The sequence below is a fragment of the Fistularia commersonii genome, chromosome 15 (genome assembly GCF_037954325.1).
Source record: "Fistularia commersonii isolate RoL2024-O1a breed Wild chromosome 15, RoL_Fcom_v1.0, whole genome shotgun sequence".
Taxonomy (NCBI): Eukaryota; Metazoa; Chordata; class Actinopteri; order Syngnathiformes; family Fistulariidae; genus Fistularia; species Fistularia commersonii.
This window is the reverse complement of record NC_141298.1, coordinates 17,870,001-17,891,736: the sequence shown is the minus strand read 5'-3', so window position 1 is coordinate 17,891,736 and position 21,736 is coordinate 17,870,001. Positions and strand designations below refer to the sequence as shown.

At 55.5% G+C, this 21,736-nt stretch overlaps 1 protein-coding gene across 3 annotated transcripts in view; it reads left to right on the top strand.

Moving 5' to 3' along the window:
- Positions 1-923: 923 nt before the first annotated feature.
- The window catches only part of dscama (Down syndrome cell adhesion molecule a), a 70,352-nt gene continuing 49,539 nt past the window's right edge, over positions 924-21,736 (top strand). For all 3 annotated transcript variants that reach the window (XM_086160747.1, XM_086160748.1, XM_086160746.1), the window contains exons 1-3: positions 924-1,926; positions 16,208-16,525; positions 17,368-17,517. In XM_086160747.1, the coding sequence (XP_086016873.1) occupies positions 1,884-1,926; positions 16,208-16,525; positions 17,368-17,517 (511 nt within the window). In that variant the 5' untranslated portion in view covers positions 924-1,883. The remainder of the gene's footprint in view (positions 1,927-16,207; positions 16,526-17,367; positions 17,518-21,736) is intronic.

Genomic DNA, 21,736 nt, shown 5'->3' with positions numbered 1-21,736 from the left:
CAGGAAGTGGAGCAAAATATGTCGTGGAGTTTCTAATAATAATTTGTTTGAGAAGGTCGTGGGGCGGCAGAGCGGCGCCGGAGGGAGGAGGAGGAGGCGGCGGCGGCGAGCACAACACGGCGCCGCAGCGCCCAGTGGACGGTCGGCCATCGCTCGGGTTCAACACCCCTCGTCGCCTGGAATTGGGGGTTTGCGCGTAGCCCCAGAACCTGGAGCGTGCGCACGTGTTCACGCGTGGTGCTTGCGGGGTTAAACGTGCCGGGGTTAAAGTCACGGCGGTGTCTGTCACCATGGCAACCATCCTAGCGGCGCCGTGACTCCGTGCCGAAGCGTCCTTGAGCAAGACACCGAGAGAACACGTGAACACGTGAAGGTGAAGACGGGGTGACCTGAGCGTGGGTTGATACGGATGATCTGCGTCCTTGACCTCTGACCCCCGGAACTCCTGCGCCCGTGCACGGATGTCATCTCTTTAATGAATGAATAACCTTCAGTCCCGTCTTCTGGACGCCTGCTTTAGACCGGGTGCTCCTGATTGTTATTGGACGGATGTTTAAAAAAAAAAAAAAAAAAAAAAAAAAATCAATCAATTAGATATTAAAGAAGATCTTAGCATGTTAGCCACATGCTAGCAACAGGAAGTGGTTTGAAGTCTCACTGGGGTTTTATTCCTGTGCAAAGGGGGGGGTCACTGTCTTCATCAGATGTGTTCAGATGTGTGTGTGTGTGTGTGTGTGTGCATACTGCATATTTGTCAAGGTCAGTCCACCCCCCCCCCCCCCACGATGCAGCCCTTAGATGTCCACGAAGATGCCGCTCCTCCTCCACAGAAGGTCCTGGTCCTCCACCTTGATGCGCCTGGAACAAAAGACGAGCCTTTCTTTTTTTTCTTTCTTTTTTTTTTTAAAGCTCCTTCAGAGGCTCGGCCCCTCCTCCCACTAACCCCACGCCCCACGCCCCACGCCCCCCCCACCCCTGCACCTTTAAGGCAATGGAGAGGGAGGACGCGGCTGCGGAGAAGGCGGCGAGGGGCTGATCCCACGGAGCGCGCAGGGATCCGGTGTGCGCAGTTGGTGTGTGCGGCTGTCGGGGGGGGGGGCGATGCGTGTGCTTGTTGCTCGCCGGACGGAGAGAGGCGGAGAAGAGGGAGCCACTTCCCAGCGCGGCTAGCCGTCCACTCCACTCCACTCCACACCACTCTGCGTGATTTTTATTTTCCCCCACGCCACCGGGAATTAAGAACTTTTACGCACGTCCTTTGTCGCGCCGCCCCTGAACGCACCGCCGGGTTTCTCCTCTCCCTCCTCCTCTCCTCTCCATCTCTTCTCCATCCTTTTTTATTTTATTTTTTAATTTTTTTTTAATTCACCCCCTCTCTCCGTGGAGTTTGGTTACGCGCGACGGCCACTTTCTTCTATGCGTCTCCAGCCGCTGACTCAGCAGCAGAAGCAGCGGCGGCGGCGGCGGCGGCGGCACGGCAGCTCACCTGGACCGGAGCGCACCGAGCCGCGCTCCACGCCGGGCGGCGCTCCGACACGGCGGGACGGCTGCACTGAGGCCCGGCGCGGCGCCCCGCGGCGCGGACACTCCACAGCGCGGACCCCGCTGCACACGGAGACAATCAGGAGGAAGCCCCGGTCCTCCTCCTCCTCCTCCTCCTCTTCTTCCTCCTCCTCCTCCTCCTCCTCCTCATCCTCATCCTCTTCACACACACACACGCACGCACGCACACGCACGGAGAGAGAGAGGGAGAGAGGGAGATCTGCATGCTCCCCCGTTCATTGCCGTTGACTTGTTGAAGAAATAAAGGAGGGAATACTGGAAGAAAGAGTGGAGGAGAGAAGAAGAACGCGCATAATCTTGGATATTGAACGGAGCGGGGCATGTGGATATTGGCTCTCACCTTTTTCCAGTGCATCTTGAATGGTAGGTGCTGCTTTTCTTTTTTTATTTTCTTTTTTTTTAACCCCTTTCCTGCATGATAAACTTCAACTCCCCCCTCCCTCCGCGCCCCCCCCCTCCTCCACCACCTTCACCTGCAGATCTTCTCCATGCTACCAATTATCAATCTGATTTTTTCTTTTTTTTGGATGAATCAAAATTAAAAACAAAATAGGAGCAGGACGGAGGGCCGGTTGTGCCTCCGTGCACGCAGGAGCAGGCTCCTCCACCTCCATCTCCATCTCCACCAGCACAGCCTCGCCGTTCAGGCATTTTTTAAAAACATTTCTCTGACCGGAGGAGAAAGATAACCCCCTCCTGCCTGCGTTTTCCAATCGAAAACCCCGTTTTTGGGCTTTTAATCGGGCCTTCGGCCGTCTCTCCGCGCACGACCTCCACCATTTCATCTGGGCCCGGGTCGCCGTGCGAGCGGGTCGTCCTCCTGAAGGCCAGCAGAAGCTGCTTCTGCCGCGCCGGCCTGCCGGACACGCCGAGGCGTCACAATCTGTAAACACCGTCCGACCCGCCGCTCAACGATGCCGCCGGAACGGCATCATGAACGTGCGCGTTGATGTTCCATTCAATATTCCAACATTAACCCCCCCCCCGGCCCCCCCCGGCCCCCCCTACCCACCCCAAAAAAGAAAATCACGGGTCGGAGACGTAACCTTCACCCCCGCATTCGCTGTTGTTTCCTCCAAACGCCATCGGCCGGATTAACCTGCGCGTGTCGTCGCGCGTTCGATCGGAAACCTTCTAGAAAAAAGGCTTAAATAGGTTGCCCCCCCGCCCCCCCCATCACCCCCACACCTCCGACCCCCCCCTTTTGCTTTGCACCCGCCATATTAGAAGCACAGCCATGGAGTCATTTTGGATTGAAAAAGAACAGAGAGCGCGAGCGAGAAGCCCCTTATCACCCCCGTCCACGTGCACGGTCGCCAAATAAAAGAAAGAGGGATGGATTTTGTGTTTATCTGTGTGTGTGTGTGTGTGTGTGTGTGGGGGGGGGGGTGAATTGAAGAAGGGTGTGTGTGTGTGTGGAGGGGGGGGGGGGGGGGGCGACCAGCAGGACAAGGAGGCTGTGGGCTGAGATGGAGGGGTGATGTGTGCATGTCGTGGGGGGGGTGTTAAGATGGTCCGGGGGCTAAAATATTAAAAAATAAAAAATGTAAGGGGGGGGGGAGGCTGTGGGAGGACGGGGGGAGGGGGGGGGGGTGGAAAACCATTTTGAAAGAGTGATGGAGAGACGGATGAAAGAAGGTGTTTTTTATTTGTGTGTTTGTGATGAGAAGCTAGAAAAGACGCCGGCGTCCAGGTCCGACCCCCCCCTATAAAAAAAAAAACAAAAAAAACCCTCCTAGCCCCCCCCCCTCGCATCCCGCCGCTTCTGCCCGGCTCCTTTATTTCCCCGTCGGGTCCAGCCTTTCAAAATGGCTGCTGCCGGAGACGTCGACATGCAAACTTTGAATGGCAGCAGCAGCAGCAGCGACGGCGGCGGCGGCTCTAGCCGTAGCTGTAGCTTTAGCTTTAGCCGTAGCTCCTGGAATGGAGATGAACGCCGCTCGTGCGCTCGCCACGGAGGACCGGGTGCACGTTATTGATCCCCGGGCCGAGGGCAGACGCGCCCCAGATCGCACCCCGACCCCCCCCCCCCCCCATTCAGCCCTTTTGCATGTCTTGTCGACGGCGTCCTTTCCGGTTTCCGGGAGCTGCGTCTCGGCTCCCGGACGGCCACAAACGCAGGCTTTTACGGCTCCGGTCTGGCACGGGCTGCTGAGGTCGTCTCCATGGAGACCCGGGTAATGAGCGCCGCTGCGGCTCCGGCGGCGCTGTGTTCAGGTGACCCCGGGATGGTTTTTGGCATTTCTGCCTAATAGATCCCGGACAGAGGAGGTCTAACCCGGTGCTTCTGCGCCGCTCATTTGTGTCCGTTTCCTCACTCAAATAGTTGTTTTTCCACCCGAAAAAAAAAAACAGCCTCCTCTGAAAACGGCGCCGGCAGGAGCTCACTTCAGCGGTGTGTTGTTTGGAAAAAAAACCCTCTCGGAAAAGCGTCTATTAAGACCTAAATGGCGCTGGAGCGGCGTGCTCCGCTTACGAGGAGATGAAATTGGCGAGGAGGGGGGGGGGGGGGGGGGTTGGCATAATGTTGTTTTTTTGCTCCGCCATGCCAGCGGGTGAAATCTGACACATGCTCAATTGGACACTAATAAGCTGTGTAAATATACAGCCGGGCTCTCCAGCTGTCCCCTGGTATCCCTCCGCCGCCGGGGTTATTTTTAGTCCAAAAATAAAAAAAAGGTGCTTCTTCCCGAACCTCCCTCTTTCCGTCCATCCCATCGTCACGGCGACGGGCCGAAACCCTAAGCCGGGCCCGTCGAGTCCCGGGGTGGACGGCCGGATCCTGACCAGGTGGAGAACGTGTCGCGTCCTCCTACGGGAAGGTGGACCTGCAGGTTCTTCCTGGGTCTGGGCTCCAGGCGCTCGTCCAGGTGACGCCGCGTCTGGGAGGCCATTGGTGTCCTTCATGATGGGAGGGGGTCTTCAGACCTCCTAGGACGGTCGGCCGACCTGGACCTCTGCAGCAGAAGACGGATGGATGAGCAGGAAACGGATCCGGTTTGGCACCAACAAGAACGCCAAGGTTTCCATCACCTTCACGACTTCATGTCAGGAGCCGTGTTTTGGAAACGCTCAGCTTCTTCTCAGGGACCAGTTTACTTTGAGCAAAGCCGGCGACGCCACCGTGCAAAGATCTGCTCACCCTTCTGTCTGATTGGACCAAACCGAACCTCCAAACCTCCAGAACCGAACCAGCGAGCGTGTGATCAACACCTTCTCCTGTGTGTGTGTGTGTGTGTGTGGAGAGCCACCTCACGGTTTTAGCTTCCTCCCGACCTCGGTTGACAAAGTGGAGGTGGTGCTTAGAAGCTCCACCTCAGAGCGAGAAGGTCCCTGGTTGGATTCCCACCGGAGGTGCCTCCATGCGTGGAGCCTCCATGTTCTCCCTGTATCTGCGCGGGGTTCCTCAGGGTTCTCCGTCGGATTCGAGCGGATGCTAACGGGTGTGCGTTGAACTGTTGAAGGTTTCATTTAACCCACGCTGGAATGCTTGCGGAGATGCTGGCGAGGTAGTGAGGCGGAAAGTGGAGGAAGAGTGCTGGTGGCGTCTAATGTTCTGATGCTCGCAGATTCCTATCAGATTAGCCGGAGCAGAACGCGTCTTTTAGGCAGGTCTTACCTGGAGGACGCCGGCCACGGCCGTCCAGACGGGTCCAAGACATCTGCGGGCAGGTCCTCGCACCGCAGAACTTGTATAACCGGTCCAGATGCCAGATCGGCGCCGTGATTTAGGTCGAGGCCGGCGCCGCCGCGCAGCCATGGTGCAAGCGGCTTTGCTAAATCCCACCTCCTGACCCTTCGTCTCCATTTTCTTCTTCTTCTTCTTCTTCTTCTTCTTCTCTTGCGTGGCTCCACCGATGAGCTCACAGGATGTCAATTAGCCCGAGTGTTCTGGTCACCGTCTGAAATGGGCCAGTAGGCTAATGCCGTGACCACGTCAGAACCTTCTGCAGCTAAACCGCCGCCGCCGTCAGGTCTCAGACAGCCTGAGCTGCCGAGGGAACCCTGACCCAGGATCTCCTGGGTGGCAGCTTGTAGGACCACCGATGGACTCGCAGATGCTGCGTGTCTGCAGAAGTTGAGGACTTCCTGTCCTGTGTGCAAATCCAAACACATCATTTCCTCTTATCCATGACGGCACTTGAAAATGTGTGTGTGTGTGTGTGTGTGGTGGTTACCAGAGGAGGGAACAGAGGAGCAGAGCAGCTCCATCCTGGGACTCCCAGGCGCTTGGCTCCCGGCGCCGCCCGCTTTTTGTTTGGCAGCAAGATAGACGGCGAGGATCGTCGGAGGAGCAGAACATCTGAACGCAAACGCGGCCTTCAGGCTTTGTTCCTTCAACGTTCAATATATCCATCAGTCAGAGGACGGGGAGGAACGCTCGAAACATCATGTTGTTGCTAAAACACGGCGGTCGGGCGCCTTTCTGCGTGGAATCTCCATGTTCTCTGTGTCTGCTGGGGTTCTTCAGGGTTCTCCAGGTTCCCGCCACAATCCAAACACATGCAGGAGCTTCATGGAGAGCCTGCATCGTCCAGAAGATAAAGATAAACTCAACTGATCACCAGACGGGAAATTCACAGCAGCGTAACAGTTGTGGCATCAATAAATCTGAATATAAATAGAAAGACAATGAGGCAAAAGACATCCACAAATAAATAGACAGCAGAGAGAACAACAACAACAACAACAACAACAACAACAACAACAACAAGGATAAGAATGGAAAAAAAACATCAAGGATGAAAATAGACAACCAAAACAACAACAATGAGGACCAGAACATAAACAGAGTGACAATAACAATGGTAAAAATAAACAAAAACAAGCTGGATGTGATTGGCCGGATGTCTGTGTGTGGAGCGGCGGTCCAGGGTGGGTGATCCCCTCTCGGCCAATCACAGCGCGGATCGGCTCCGGCCTCGAGCGCAGGATAAGCGGTATGGATAATGAATGGATGAATGAATGAATGAAGGTCAACGTGTTTCTAGTTCCTCTAGGCGTGTGTGTGCTGTGTGTTTGTTGGGCTGAAGGATGCGGAGGACGGCCTGTGTTTGCGCGGACGCGTCCGATTAGCATTCAGGCCGTCTCGGCTCCCGCCGCCCGGAACGTGTTACATTTTCCACCGTTCTGGCAAATGTTTCATTCCGGTGTTGCCGGCCTGCAGCTCCCTCCCGCTCCCGTCCCCGCTCTATCAGGCCTTCCCCAGAAGTGATTATGCTAATTGCTGTTTGATCAGATGATTAAATTATAATTTGATTAATCCAGGGCGCTAAACGCTCTGAATACATTGATGTGTATTTTTGCCGGCTGCCGGTGTTTGCAGAGCCCCCGCCGGTCTGAGACACAATGCAGGAGAAGCAGGAGGAGGAGGAGGAGGAGGAGGAGGAGGTCCGGGGACGACGTATGGAAGGCTGCATGGGGAGGCCGTTATGAGCATGAATGAAAGTCGGGGTTCTGATGCACCGCGGTCCGGTAATCGCCGTGATTAATAAAGGCTCAGCGACGTGTGCGTGCAGATTGAGTGCAGCGCTAATGCAGATAGCTGCCATTTTCTCAGCCGTCGCTTGTCTCTGCTACTCTCCATTGACCGTGTATCCATCAGGGTGATGGATGGCGGCGGCGTGCAGGCAGCCTGCAGCCGCCAGAAGGTCCTGCAGCGCCCAAAAAAGAAAAAAAACAAACCTGCGAGCGGCGGGGACGGAGGCCCGGGGTATGGCGCGACCGCACGTGCACGGCGCTATGACACACACTGGCTTGTGACGCGTTTGCAAGAAAATAAGAAAAGAAATAAAAAAGCGTGGGCTCTCTGCGTCGGGTGGGTGTGGATGAAATGTTCTCTCTCCTTGGAGGCAAATGGAGGGCTTTTGATGGTGATGGCGGGGGAGGGGGGGGGGGGGGGCAGGAGGACGGGCTTTTTTTTTTTTTTTTTTTTCCGAGGCACACGAGCGTGCATGGCTGCGAGCGGCGTCTCGTCATCTGACCCACAATCCCATTTAACCCAAGGACTCGGATTTGCCCTCCGCCGCTAACGGCCAGCTCATCCCAGCCCCTTTGTTTACCCGCGGCGGTTAGCGACGCTAAGCGGATGCGAGGATGAAATAACGAGAAGAAGAACCTCCAGTTCATCACCCGATTTTTGTGGATAAATTACATGTAGGAGCCTAAAAACAAACGTTGCATGCGGTTTGAACATATTTAAACTGAGACTTCAGTGAGAATGCACCCTTCCACGCACGGGGATGTGTTGAGACTTTATGCTAATGCTAAAGCTAACATATGTTGAGCAGGTTGTCATCCCTGGGCAGTCAGAGAGCATCTGCACTAGCACGACAACAACATGCTAACCGAGTGTGCACCATTTAAACCGCTGCTGTTTTATCGTAGCGATGCTACTCCCATCCTCTGCTTTCTTACCGCTACTCGCAGCCGCTGCTTCGCTGCTGCCCCCTAGAGGAGCCGGGTGGTACTGCAACAGAAGCGTGTGCAGTTAGCTTGTTCGTGCTAAAGGATCTCTCTACAGGAAATTATCCGCCAGAAGGTGCGACCCAGTGTGTGCATTTCAAACCGGTGGCGTCTGACCGTTAAGCCCCGCCCCCTCTGGCCGCTGTAAGCAGTAAGCCGACCCCGACCGCTGCCTTGACACATCGAACGTTTTCGGGACCGAGCCGCAGACGGTTTGCTCCCGCAGCTCCAGGTTCTTCAAGTTGGTGAGATGTTCGGCCCGGCGGTCACGTTGACACTCGGCTTTTTCGTCCGCTTGGCGTCGGTAGCTGCAGGGTTATAGAGGTGCTGGACCAAATGCCAGCTGTGATCGCACCAGAGCCGGGGCTCATCCTGGACCAATCCCAGGGCCACAGATGGAGATATCCGACCATCCATCCTCATCCACGCGCCTGGACAACGTAGGGTCTCCGGTGACCATGGGAGGAACCTGGAGAACCCCACGTAGACATGGAGAACATGGAGACTCCACACAGGAAGGCCCTCCTGCGGGAATCCAACCAGGGACCTTCTGGCTGTGAGCAGGAGGCTTCGGACGATCAGATGTACTCAGGATAAGATTTTGAAATAGAAGTAAGAGGACGTAAAAGGTCGCCGAGTGCACAGAAGCTCAAACGTAAGGCTTGGCTTCCACCCCTTCACCTTCTCTCCTGCCCCTGCAGATGGTCGCGGTCCCTGCAATCAGGCTACACTTTAATCATATTCCTCGGTGCGAGTGTTTCTATATAGAGCGCGTTCAGACTGGAGGTTCCTGTGGCTCCATGGTATGATATTAAGATGATCTTCAGGCTGTCAGCTTTCCTCCTTCAGCTAATCTCATTCATCCCTCCCTGCTGGGTTTAATGTCCTCCCTCTCAGCTAACCTGAGATCCACCAACCCCCTCTCCGTCTCTCTCTCTTTCATTCTGTCTATCAGCTCAAGTCAGAGCTCCACTTGACAACGTTGCCAAGCGGAGGTGGGAGGAAGTCCTACGGAAATAGAAATAATGCCTCTCCGCAGGCGCGAGCGGCGCACGTGTGCCGCGCACGGACCGAGTCAAGTAGAACCGCTCGGGAAGAAGTCGATAGTAGCGGGGGGGCGGGGGGTAAGAGGGGGTAAGAGGGGGTAAGAGGGGGTAGGAGGGGCTCCTGATGGTCTGGTTAGCGTAGCTGTGAATGGGTGAATAGCAAAGGCTATTTACACTGTGTATCTTCACGAAGCTAACGGGCTAAATGTTGCGCCGCGATACAAAATAAACCCAAAGTGGCGGCGGTTCACCTCGTCAGACGGATGATCTTTGACCACGAAACACGTATTACAGAGGGAATCGGTCGGTTTGTGATGCTAAGCTAGCTAGCTCACGTTCAGGTTCCGTGTGTAAACAGGCGTTGCAGCGTCCACTAGGAGGCGGTGCGTTCGGCTTCGGGCCATAACAAAGATGGCGGCCGGCGGAGGAGCTGGTGAAAGCGTGCATTCTGAGGCGGCGACCACGTGGACGGAGAATTCTCCTCCCCGACGCCGTGCGTTCTTCTTCCTTATCGAGCGTGCGCAACACTGCCTCCCACGACTCCCCGTGGTTCTGCAGCGGCTCAGAGCCTTTGGATTTGGTGAACATCTCATGACATCTCTGAGGAGCGCAGGGTCTGCAGCGGTTCTAATCCGCTTCTAATCCCACCACCGCCCGGCTCGCAGACCTAGATGTTCACGTGGACTAATGCTAACAGATGCTAGGTTGGGTGTGCGCCGCGGGGACGACGTCTCCAAACTAAAACCGCGTGCCGCATCGGAGGCGTAGCGGCGTCCTCCTGAGATGATTGCATCTGCTGCTCCGGACCTCGGAGGAGGACGTCACCGTTGTTGCACGGCGCCCGCCATCGTTCAAGAGCGAGAGGACGGCGTCCTCAGATCCACGCCTTCCCTGTGTTGTGGCTTCTGTAAACCCCCGGGGCAGGAGGGGAGGGGTTGAACGCCGCATGCATGTGTGTGTGTGTGTGTGTGTGTGTGTGTGTGTGTGTGTGTGTGGGTGCTTCCGTCCTCCATCCTCCCAGCCCCCACTCGCTCCTCCCTCGGCTGCCTCTGCCTTAATTACCTGCCCTTCCTGCTCCGAGCTGTCAGCGCAGCTCAGCGCCCCCCGCCCTCAGCCCAGCCGCCCCGATGTCTGCACGCCGGCTGCGACGCCACAGAAACCCCCGACCTGCCGGCCGAGCCCGCGACGTTAAACGCGTCCGCGGCCCCCGGGGGCCGGACGGCGGCACTGCGGCTAATTGGATGTGATGAATAAAGGGTGCGAACGAGGGGAAAATGAAGCTTCGCTTTTTGTTGTTGTCGTAGCGGTGCAGGCGCAGGTGGACACGGACGGCTAATATGCGAGCTAGCGCTCTCTCTGCTAGCGCCCGTATTGATCGGACGTTTACTTAAATAAATTGCCGGGCGATTTGGCAGCAAAACGCCGACGGTCGCCGGCAAACCCCCGCGGGTTCCGACCGACGGGGGAGGGGTTTAATCCCCCCCCGGCCCTTCACCCTGTAATGGTGTCACGCGAAAACAAACCAGTGACATTACTGGCTGCGCCGACCGCCCCGCCTGTCAACAGGGGACATGTCAGCCCCGGACGGGCTTCCAGACATCCACGCACTCCCCTTGACCGGAGCGCGTCTGGTGCCCTTGAGCTCGGGAGTCACCTGCGAGCCGCCATTAGGGCCTTCAGCGGGGCCCGCCACCAATCGGTGCTGACATTTGGGGGCCGAGCGGGAACGCCTGCCCCTCCCCCGCCGCCGCCGCCGCCGCCGCCGGCGGCCCTCCTCTCAACCCCCGACAGAGACGGAAAACACAGGAAAAGAAAAGGAGTCGATCTATTATACATGTCCGGGATTCATAATTGAACGATATCCCTTTTTCCCCTTTGCGTGGCGCGTCGATAACGACGGCGCCGCCCTCCTCCGGTGATCCATCAGTATCTGCAGAATCCCGCTGAGATGCGGTGACCGACTGTCAACGGCGTCTCCATCATCCGTCCACTTCGAGATCCAGATCTCCGTGTTCCTCCGAGTCCTTCACCAGCAGCACCGCCTCCTTCCTGGATGCGTAAAGCTAATGACGTGAGCATGTAGCGCCGCTGAAGGTTGGGAGCGGTTTTTATTTATCAGTAGGACATGATGGAGGAGATGAAGATGCATCCATGTGAGAAGACACCAGCGATGGGACGCAAGCTGGTCGTGACGCCAAAACGAGAGCTTCCTGGTTGGTCAAGGCTTCATGATGGAGATGACTTCCACGCCGGGAGGAGCTGGAGAACCTGCTGGGAGGAAGGGAATGAGGAAACCAGGATTTGAAGGAACGTGCTTTGACCTCCGCACGTTCACCTTCTTCTCCCGCTCTGCTAATAGAAGTCTGAGTGCTTTCCGGCTCCCGCCTCCCCACTCAACCCCTGGCCTCGCCGCCTCGCCGCCTCGCCGCCTCGCCGCTGAAAAATAAATGTGCTCTTCCTGTATTTACCTAAACTGCCAGGATCTCGTGGGGCTTCGTTTCCATCAGGCTCTCTCGCCTCAAGGAATCAGCCACCCAGAAAAGGGTGGAGATGGAGGTGGAGGTGGAGGTGGAGGTGGAGGGGTGCTTCAATTTTTCAAGAGTAGGTGCAGGGAGGATGGAGACAAAAGCCGTTACCGAGGCAACCTCCTGCACCGCTTGGTCACCTTCCACACACACTTGGACCTGGAAGCTGCGTGATGGTATGATTCCTCCAGAACCTCCTCCTCTCACCACCACCTGGACGTCTCCTTCCTCCCGGAGAAAATGGTTTCCGACCATTCCGTCCATCTTCTCCTCCGGGGTGGACGGATGGACGTCCGCAGGAACATCTCGTCCAGGAGGTGTCCAGGAGGTGTCCAGGCCAGATGGAGCCTCCTCACCAGGCTCCTCTGGATGCCCGAGGACCGAGCCTGGACACCCTCAATCTCCCGACCTCCTTCTTCTGGTCTGCGGCTCCTGACCAGAGGTGAGGGTCATCGTACTTGACCTCCTCCGCTCGGAGCAGGACCTCACCCCGACCCAGAGGGGACCTTTGTCCGACGGAGGACCACCATCGTGGATGGAGGTTTTCTTTTCCATCTTCCATCGTCGCCTTCAGGTCCAGGAAACCAGTGGAGGCCACCAGTGAAAGGCAAATACTGGAACTTCTCGCTCCAGCAGAAATCTTCTCTTTATCTCCTCAAGTATCTCCGCTTTGGAGCTCCTTCAGACCTCGCAGGAGATCCGAGAACCTGCGAGCGTCCTTCAGCCACGTGGCTCGGCTAATCGAGGAGATAAGTGGCAGATTAATGGTTAATGAGAGTAAACGCTAGCAGCGGGCGCCGTCACCTGCTGCACGTTAGCGCGCCGCGCGTTGTAAACGGCGTGAAACTACACGTGTCACACCGACGCTTCCCGAGCGACACACACACTCGCGTCAGCGTGTGTGTGTATATGTGTGTGTGTGTGTGTGTTCCGACACGAGCTCATCATTAAAAATGTATGCTGATGAGCCCAGACGGTGCGTCTGTTTTGGAAACATATTGACTGAATTGGCGCGGAACGGCGGCGGCGGCGGCGACGGGGCTCCGCCGTCTCCTCGTAGCAGATGCTGGGACTTTTACGACGGCGTTGATGGGAGGCTTTCTCTCCGGGGGAAACCACTGACAAGCTGTTACTCTCCATGATTACACGGCCATAAACGAACCTCTGATAACTGCTTCATGTGTCGCTGAAAATTTATGCCGGTTTCCCCGCGACCGCCGCCCGCGGACCTCCCGAGACGCCGGATCCATGGAACCGACGCGCTTCCTCTTGTAGCGCACATTATTTTGAACAAGAACCTCCACCTCGCGGTCAGAAGGTCCCCGGTTGGATTCCCGCACTTTCTGTGGGGAGTCTCCGTGTTCTCCCCGTGTCTGCATGGGTTCCTCAGGGTTCCCCGGGTTCTTCCGACAGTCCAAAGGAGGTTCCCCAGAGGCCTGACATTGTCCAGCTGTGGATGAGAGGGTGAATGATGGTCCGGTGAGGACATCATTATGAAAAGCATGTCGCCTCCAGATGTTTAGAGAAAGATGTACAATATTGTTAAAGACACCACCACCTTCTACAAGCGTCATGTCTTTAGCATAAGCGCGTGATGAAATTAGTCTCGCTGAGAAACCGCAGAGAAAAGCCACGAGGTGAGGCAGACAAATACCGTGCCTCACCTGAAGGGGGCGGATGTGAGTCGGCAGCTACTCGTGACTGCTGTTCCTCTAAAACCAATATATGATTAAATAAATAAGATAAATAAAAGAAAACAAGGGGGAGTTTACAGCAAGGTAATTGGTCGAGAAGTGTATGTGCACGTGGAGTTCATACAGAAATAAAGAAAAGACCACAAAATGTTCTCGGTTTTATATAAAATATTCAATGAGCCTCTCGGGAACAAGAAACTCTTTTGAGTTGTTAAAATTGTAAATATCGTTCCAAAGGAGGTCAGTGACCCTCACCGTACCCCGCTGGTTGGACGTCTCTAGATGAGACCCTGTGATTGGTCCAGGGTGAGCCCCGCCCCTCGCCCAGTGTTAGCATGGATCGGCTCCAGCAGCCCTGCTAGCCTTTTTGTAGCAGCGACCGGTTTGATGCATGAAAATGTCTCCACGGAGCGGTTGCAGGTTCAAATAATCTTTTGTCAGTTGATTAATCTGAATACAACCATTACACTTTATATTTGGCACAATAATACAAAATAATAAATTTAAATAATCTTTTGAGGGTTTCATAGCTTCATTAGCTAGCCGTTCACCTCAAATAATGCATAGCGTGCGCGGCGCTTGTGTGTCACCTGATGAACTCGGGTAGGAATCCTGACATTTTCTTTTAAATGCAGCTCTCTTTTTGTTGCGACGCTTCTTCGGTCTCATCGTTTGCTCATTTCCCCTCGAAAAAAGCGACTTTTGTTTCCGGCTGGTTTTATTCAAGGGCTAGCTCGTGGTAGCCCATGTGTGAAACGGAGGCGAAGGCGGAAACGGTCGTTTTTCAAAATAAGATCCGGAAGGTCAAATAAAAAAATCTAATTTTTACCAAGAAGGGTTTTCAGATTGCAGATTGGAACCAGATGATTGGGTCGGGGCTCCTGCTGTACATGATGAAATAATGCCGAGGAGTCTTTGTGCAGATGTTTGCGTCCACGTGTCCCTACGAACGGCACGGAGGACACGTTCCACACGGAACCCAGATGTTCGGTTCTTCCGCAGGTCATCGCAAAGCGCCCTGCGCTCCCGCTCCCCTGCTCCTCCTCTTACTTAAGGAAGCCCAACCTTGTAGCTGTCAACAGCTAGCGCTCAGCGCTCCTCAGCACCTCTGGGCCCTCCGAGCGCCGCACGTGTGAAGTGAGCGCGGCCCAGAAGGTGCCGGAACACGTGTCCGCCCCGGTGTTTGTTTGTCGTAACAGGTTGAGCGAGCGGCGAGTGGAAGCGGCCTGTGATTTGAGCATGCTCATTAGGAATTTATGAAGCGCTAAAATGCTGGGTCTCCCGGGAGGGGGGATTGGCAGCTGTCGCACAGGCGGGCGGCCGGCCGGTGACAGAAGTGCAGCTCCCACATTAACACACAGCCGGAGGAGATACGCTGGAGATACATGGAGATGCATGGAGATACTGAGGCCTGAGATATTTGCAGGCGGCAACCGCGGAGATCCGCGGTCGTCTTGGCGGACGTTCTCCGACAGGAGGGGAATCCGGGGCGGCGGGGATCTTCTTCCAGGTCCGGGTGGCCTCGGTTCAACTCCGAGTCCGGTTGTTCCCCGTCTGGCCTTTTGTTCAAGGTCTCAGCCTGCCAGCCAGGTCCACCTTCTTCTGCTCATCTTCACCCTGAGATGTTCGCACCCTCACGCAGAAGGTCATCCACGCACCCGCCGGCCTGCAGGGGTTCTTCACAGCGACCTTTACCATTCCAACCCGAGCTCGGCGTGCTTCGGCGAACTAAAGGACGACTAAAGGCTCGGCGGCATCCCGGTAACTTCCCGGAAAATCAATCAAGCTCCTTTTTCAAAGCGAGCGGACGGGTTTTCCGGGTCAGCAGGGCTCCTCACGCCACGCTTCACACCATCAGCCTGGTTTTTCCCAAACTTTTCTCCAGCGTTTCTGCCCATCAACATAACCGTAGAACCCGAGAGTCACCGCGAGAAGAGCACGTTCAAGGACTCCAACTCCCATAGTCCCCCTCCCTGGCTCTGATTGGTCGATCCGACACCATCTGACTTCTGAACCCGCTCCGCCAAGATGGCCGACTCCGAACGACACGCGGGCGTCCGTGTGTGAAGCCGGAGTCCCAAACGAATCCGAAACGGACCCGGAAGGAGTTTTCCTGTGGCTTGAAGAACCACGTCGAGCCGTTGGGGATTCCTCTGCGGGGGCTTCACCCGATGCCGTCCTGGACCTCCAGGCCTCAAAGTGAGTCGTTCTCGGCAGCCGGATGGAAGTGGACCAGGTTCTCGTGGAGGTTTGATTGGTTATAGAGGAGAAAGGGAAGGTGTTGGAGCAGATGGTGGAGGTTCAGAAGGAGGACGCCTTCACGCAGCTCCAACGCCAGAGGTTTGGGATCCCGAACCTGGAGGGAAAATGCAGTTCCCTCCCTGGACGCCACCTGAGAGCTTGGAGAGACCAACTCAACCTTGGAGACGTCCTTCCATCATCACAACGCCGTCAACACACTCCTCTCTGCTGGTTTCACTGCTAGGCTTCTCTGTGTACTCACCTAGAAGATACACAGGTCCATCACTGTGTGTGTGTGTGTGTGTGTGTGTGTGTGTGTTGCGTACGCTGGTGTGTTGGGGGAAGGGCGTGGCCCGAGAGGCGCACGTTGTGTCCTCGGGTCTGTTGTCTCACATTGGCTGCTGCTGCTGCTGCTCGCGCACAGCTTCTCCTCTGCAGTGAACACACACACACACACACACACACACACACACACACACACACGGCCTAAATTCAAAGGAAAACACATTCGGGGAGATGCCGGGTTGCAATATTCAGTTTGAAATGAGTGTTTTTCTATTTCAGAGTCTGAAACCCTGACAGTTTAATGTTTGCTGTTCAATATTTGAAAGGTGACAAAAGCATTTCTAACCTTTTGCCGTGTGTGATCTTTCCTTCTTCCATCTCTCCGCAGTTTTCTGTGAAGATCTACGTTCCAGCTTATATTTTGTCAATGCATCTGTGCAAGAGGTAGTGTTTGCCAGCACCACAGGGACGTCGGTGCCCTGTCCCGCCGCGGGCGTCCCCCCTCTCTCACTGCGCTGGTACCTGGCCACCGGCGAGGAGATCTATGATGTGCCAGGGATCCGCCACGTGCACCCCAATGGCACCCTCCAGATCTTCCACATCCCCCCTTCCAGCTTCAGCAAACTCATCCACGACAACACCTACTATTGCACAGCGGAGAACCCCTCAGGGAGAATCAGGAGCCAAGATGTCCACATTAAGGCTGGTCAGTGTCTCTGCTGCTTTTCCTTCTAGATCAGTGGTTCTTAACCTTGTCGGAGGTACTGAACCCCACCTGTTTTACACGCGCAATCACCGAACCCTTCTTTATTGGATCCAGGATCGTTTTGTCGATGGGTACAAAGAACAGGCGGAGGAGCCTTTTCATGGAATCTGGCTCCCTTCACCTTGAATCCAGCAAGCGCTATGTTCTTGTAGCTCCCATCTCCATGCAGCTGAAGGAAGCCTTCCCTTAGTTTTGCCGGTGCCGGACTAGAATTGCTCATCTTGTCTTTGCAAATCATGCAGTCAGGACATCGATTCCAATCACGTTCCGTCATACATGTGAATCCGTATTGTACGTGTTCTTCCGACCGCTTTCTTTTTTTGCCCGACGTAATTAGTATGAAGGGATTCAAATATTAAGAAAGAAATCACATCACGACAGTCACAAGTTACTACAACTGAGCGCGCCAAAATCCCCGCAGCACGGATAGGCCGAGCTATGTAGCGTGATCACCTGCGGCCGGTGATGTCATCACCAATGTGTGTCTTGACCGAACCCCTGAGACCGACCCGCCGAACCCCTGGGGTTCGATCGAACCCAGAACCGCTGTTCTAGAAGCTAAAGCACCCTTGTTTTTGACGTGGCTAAAAAGACACGGGCGGTAGACTAAGTCTTAGCGTCGAGTCCTCTTCGCTTCTCTAAACAACAGGCTTTAGTTAGAAACGTGCGTGCGCTTCATGGCGGCGTGCGCCCGTACGCCGACGATGTGATCGCATGTATACGATGTGCAGTGTCTGAATCTGTGTGGAAACATCTTTTCTTCTCTGCCTCCCCGCCCACAGTCCTACGGGAACCCTACACTGTCCGGGTGGAGGACCAAAAAGCCATGAGAGGCAATGTGGCGGTCTTCAAGTGCATTATCCCTGCCTCAGTGGAGGCCTACATCACTGTTGTGTCCTGGGAGAAGGACACCATGTCAATCAACGCTGAAAGTAAGCCATGTTTTCCTTTTGCTGGCCGAGTGTCTGAGAGTCTGAGCGCCCAAAGTCAGACATGAACTTGCTTACCTTGTACTGACCTAGCTATCCAGGTCCACCCCGTGTGTGTGTGTGTGTGTGTGTGTGTGACCCAATGACAGTGAGGCCTCCCTCCTCTTCCTCGGTCTTCTACGAGAGCGCTGGCTGCCAGCCGTGTCACTTAGTCTCAGTGTAGTGACCCATTTCTGCGGCTGATAGGACGCACCGCGGCGCTCCGATCAGTCAAATCACTTAAATGGAACACTCGCCTGCGTGATTGTTTCCCAGCCTGGGGGGCAAATTCGCTTTATATGGGGCATTTAGCAAACTCAATAGACAAGAGCTAATGCCATTTAGCTCGGGGAGCGAGGGCAAACGCCGGCGAGCTGCTTTCTTTTGTCGTCGTTGACGTTTCGCGTTTGTCCGCCGAGGCCAAATCGTCCATGTTGAAATCTATAGCATCTCCTAATTGTCTAGAAATGGATTCGCCGCCGGCGGGATTTTCAGATCGCGGCTCCCCGACGGAATGTCGGGGGCGTTTCTACGCCGGGGGTTCGACCCCATAACGCCGCATCCTCGACGGGGAGCGAAGTTGGGACAAAGTGTCCGTCACGGCCGGCGGAAATCGTCACATCTGTAGCCATCAGCCATGTAAACGCTGTCAGAAAAATCACCCAGCCACCGATCCGGCGCTCTCCTCCGCGCTAAATAATGGATGACGGAAGCCTATGAATCCATGAGCAAATGGTCTTTATTCACGTCTCAGTGCATGCATCCCACTGACACGGCGTCCATTCCCCTCATCTTCTAGAACACACGCGCTCTAAGTGCACTTTCAGACCGTGTATCCATGTCCGCCGCTCGGCGCGAGCGCTAACCGACGTCCCGGCGCAAAACAAAAACAAAGGGATTCGACCCTTCGCCTCCAAGGCCGCGCTTTCTTCCCGAGACGGCTTCGTTTCGGCGTCTAACGACCGGCAGGGTCCTCCGCGCTCGCGCACGAACCTCGCCGGCAAACTCAAAACGGCGGCCCTTTCTTTCCTGGCAAACATGAATAATTGAGGGTTCAGTCCGGAGGCTGTTGGCGTGATGCGCCGCGCCCCCGTCGTCACGCCCAGCGTCCGAGTCTCACCGGACGTGCGGTATTTGGAGTTGTTGCAGGAGGGCAGACTTGGAAAACACTCCTCCATTAGAGAAAAGAATGGAAAATAAAGTCCGGTCTGGACGTCCGGCTAACGTGAAGCGTGTTAGCGTGTTGCATCACGCTGCGGTCTTGCAGAAGAAGCGTGCAGAGATACGGTGATTTTAAAGGCGAAGCCGATCCCGGATCAGGCCAGAAGCTCCTGAAGCTTTCGGGTTAGCAATGGCCGAGACGACCATCGCTAAGCCCCGAGGTTAGGCTTAGCGATGTGGCTAATATTTTAGCTGTGGCTAAAAGCAGCCTCTTCGCTGTGGAATTAGCCGATGAAATGTTTTTAGCTTGTCCAAGCCAATTGTGCATGCGAGCAGCGGTTGTGTATCCTTGCAGCGTAATAAGTCAGTGCTAGCAGCAGCTACTTAAACGCTCTCCACTCACGCAGCGCCTTTGTCAGTTTGCGGTTCCAAATACCAGAGCCGCCATGCAAGGCGATTTGCCGAATCCTAAATAAAAAACAGAATTCTAACACTGAGTCATCACGTCAGCTTCCTTGGTGTTCCTGAACACAACAACTAGCCTTAGCAAACGTTGCAAAGTAAGTGGCTCCGACGTGGTTTCAGATATTTTCGGCTCTGTGTCAGGAGCGTACGCTAGTATCCACTAGCTAATGTTTGCCGTTTAGTCAACTGTAAAGATGGCAGACAGGAGAACTCCACAGTGACCACAGATCTCCAGGGTGTTTGGACTTTTGGTCTACATCCTAAAAAAACACCAAAACACTCTTTTACTTTCCATCGTTGATCTTTACACTCGTTGCAGTTTGTTATGGTTGCCAAACAGGAAGCGTCTCTACACATCTGCTGTCAATCACCTCACCTCGCTCACCGCAAACAGATTGATGGAGTCACCTCTGTTAGCCTCATCCCAGTTAGCCTCATCTAAACTAGCCTCATCTCTGTTAGCATAATCTCTGTTAGCCTCATCTCTGTTAGTGTTATCTGAGTTAGCTTCATCTCTGTTAGCTTCAGCTCTTGTTAGCCTCATCTCTGTTAGCATCATAGCTGTGAGCATCATCTCAGTTAGCATCATCTCAGTTAGCATCATCTCAGCTTCATCTCAGAGATGAAGAGATACTCACCTCCTGTCCTTGGTCGTTTGGACTTTTGTCATTCGGCTGGTGTATGTAAAGATGGTTAGCAGTGTGTGTGTGTGTGTGTGTGTTTGTGTGTGTGTGTGTGTGTGTGTGTGTGTTTTGTGGTGCGGGGCCGGTCCCCAGGTGCTGCGGTCACTGAGGAGGCCTTGTAGTCGTTTGCCTCGGCCTGATGCTGCCTGCTCTGCATTCAGCGGCGGCAGGGCCAAGAGGGGGCCGACCCCCCCGGCACCACTGCAGCGTCTTTCTCACACACTCTCACACACACACACACACACACACGCGCGCTTCTTTTCATTCGGCACACGAGCAGGGTTGCGGCCGTCGGCCATCACACAGATTCCCTCTCCCTCCTTGGCTTTTCATATTCCATCTCTTTTCACCGCTCCTTGAACGCATCGTGGATTGCAGATGTAAACATCTGGGAATTCCCCTCCACACACACACACACATACACAGACACAGAAAAACAGCAGTGAATGGTGTGTGTGTGTGTGTGTGCTCTTAGCCGTCAGTCAGCAGAGCTGGCGTCGGGGGTGTGTTGTTGTAGTTGTTGTATTGCAGATGGCGCCCTCCGTCTGGCCCAGAGCTGAGCCATCTTGTGCGTTTTTCACAGTTTCTTTCATGTTTGCTGACATTTATGTGCCGGCGGTCGACTGCGCCGCCGCCGGCCGCCGTCCCCGCAGCCGGCCGGTGTAATTGGCTGTGCGTAATGGGCCCTTTCAAGTAAATATCAAGAGTTAGCATCAAAAGGCCGCCGGACGTTATCGGGCGTCGCCGCGGAGCTCGCCGCGCCTCCTCTTCCGTCTCAGAGGCCGGACGCCGCACAACGTTTGTTTGGTTACCGGGGACGACGTGCCCCCGGCGAGGAGGTCGGGGTCACGCACGCCTCCGCCCGATTAGCAAGTGCGACAGCCAAGAAGGTCCGGTTCAGAAGTAACCGGCGTGTATGTACGACACGCGATGCTTTCGACGCCTCTGCGTCGCCATGGATACGTCAGTTAACCCGTCGCCTGCACGCCGCGGAGCCGACGTCGCTCGCCGCTCCTTCCCGCCAATGGCTGCGCCGCAACCTTGAAGCGAGGGGCTCGGGTGGGCGGGTAATGATTTTTACTGGCCCTGGTGCGGCGGCGAGGAAGAGGAAGAGAGGGGGTGGCGGCTGTCGAGGAGCTCGTCACTCCAGGGCCGCCTGCGATTGGCCGGGGTTTCGCTCCTCGTGCAGAAAAATGGGTCAGGCGGCCTGCGGAGAGGGAGCGTTAGCGTGTCCGCGCTGCGGCGCCGCGCACCTGCACGCCGGCGCCGACCCCCCCCAGGTGGAATTCATCTGGAATTCACTGCGGCGTCTCCCTCCTCCGTGGCCGGGGCTTCCAGAGACCAGCCGGAGGGTTGGCGCTGAAGGATGGAGGGAGGGGAAAAAAGGGAAAAGGGAGGAGGAAAATCAATACCTGCGTGCACGAATCCGGCTGCAGCTGCTGCAAAGCATGATGGGAGCAGGACGGGGGGGGGGGGGGGGGGGCAGCGCCTCCAGGACTCTGCTGCCGCCGCCGCCGCCGCCGTGCATCTCACCTGTCCAGCCTTGCAGGATATCTTTAGCGGAGTGTTAGCCGCCCCTCCTCCCCCCTCACACACACACACACACACACACCTCCACCCTTGAGCGATTATGTGAATGTGTGTGTGTTGACTGGTTAGCGGCGCCGCTGGAATCCAGGAGATAAAAAGCTGGAGATTACGTTTGGATTTTCTCTGCACACACAGCCTCTCCAGCCCGAGACGGACGGAGATATTAATTGGCTGACTCGCTCTCCCTCCATCCCTCCATCCCTCCATCCCTCCATCCTTCCATCCCTCCATCCCTCCATCCCTCCATCCCTCCATCCTTCCATCCCTCCATCCCTCCATCCCTC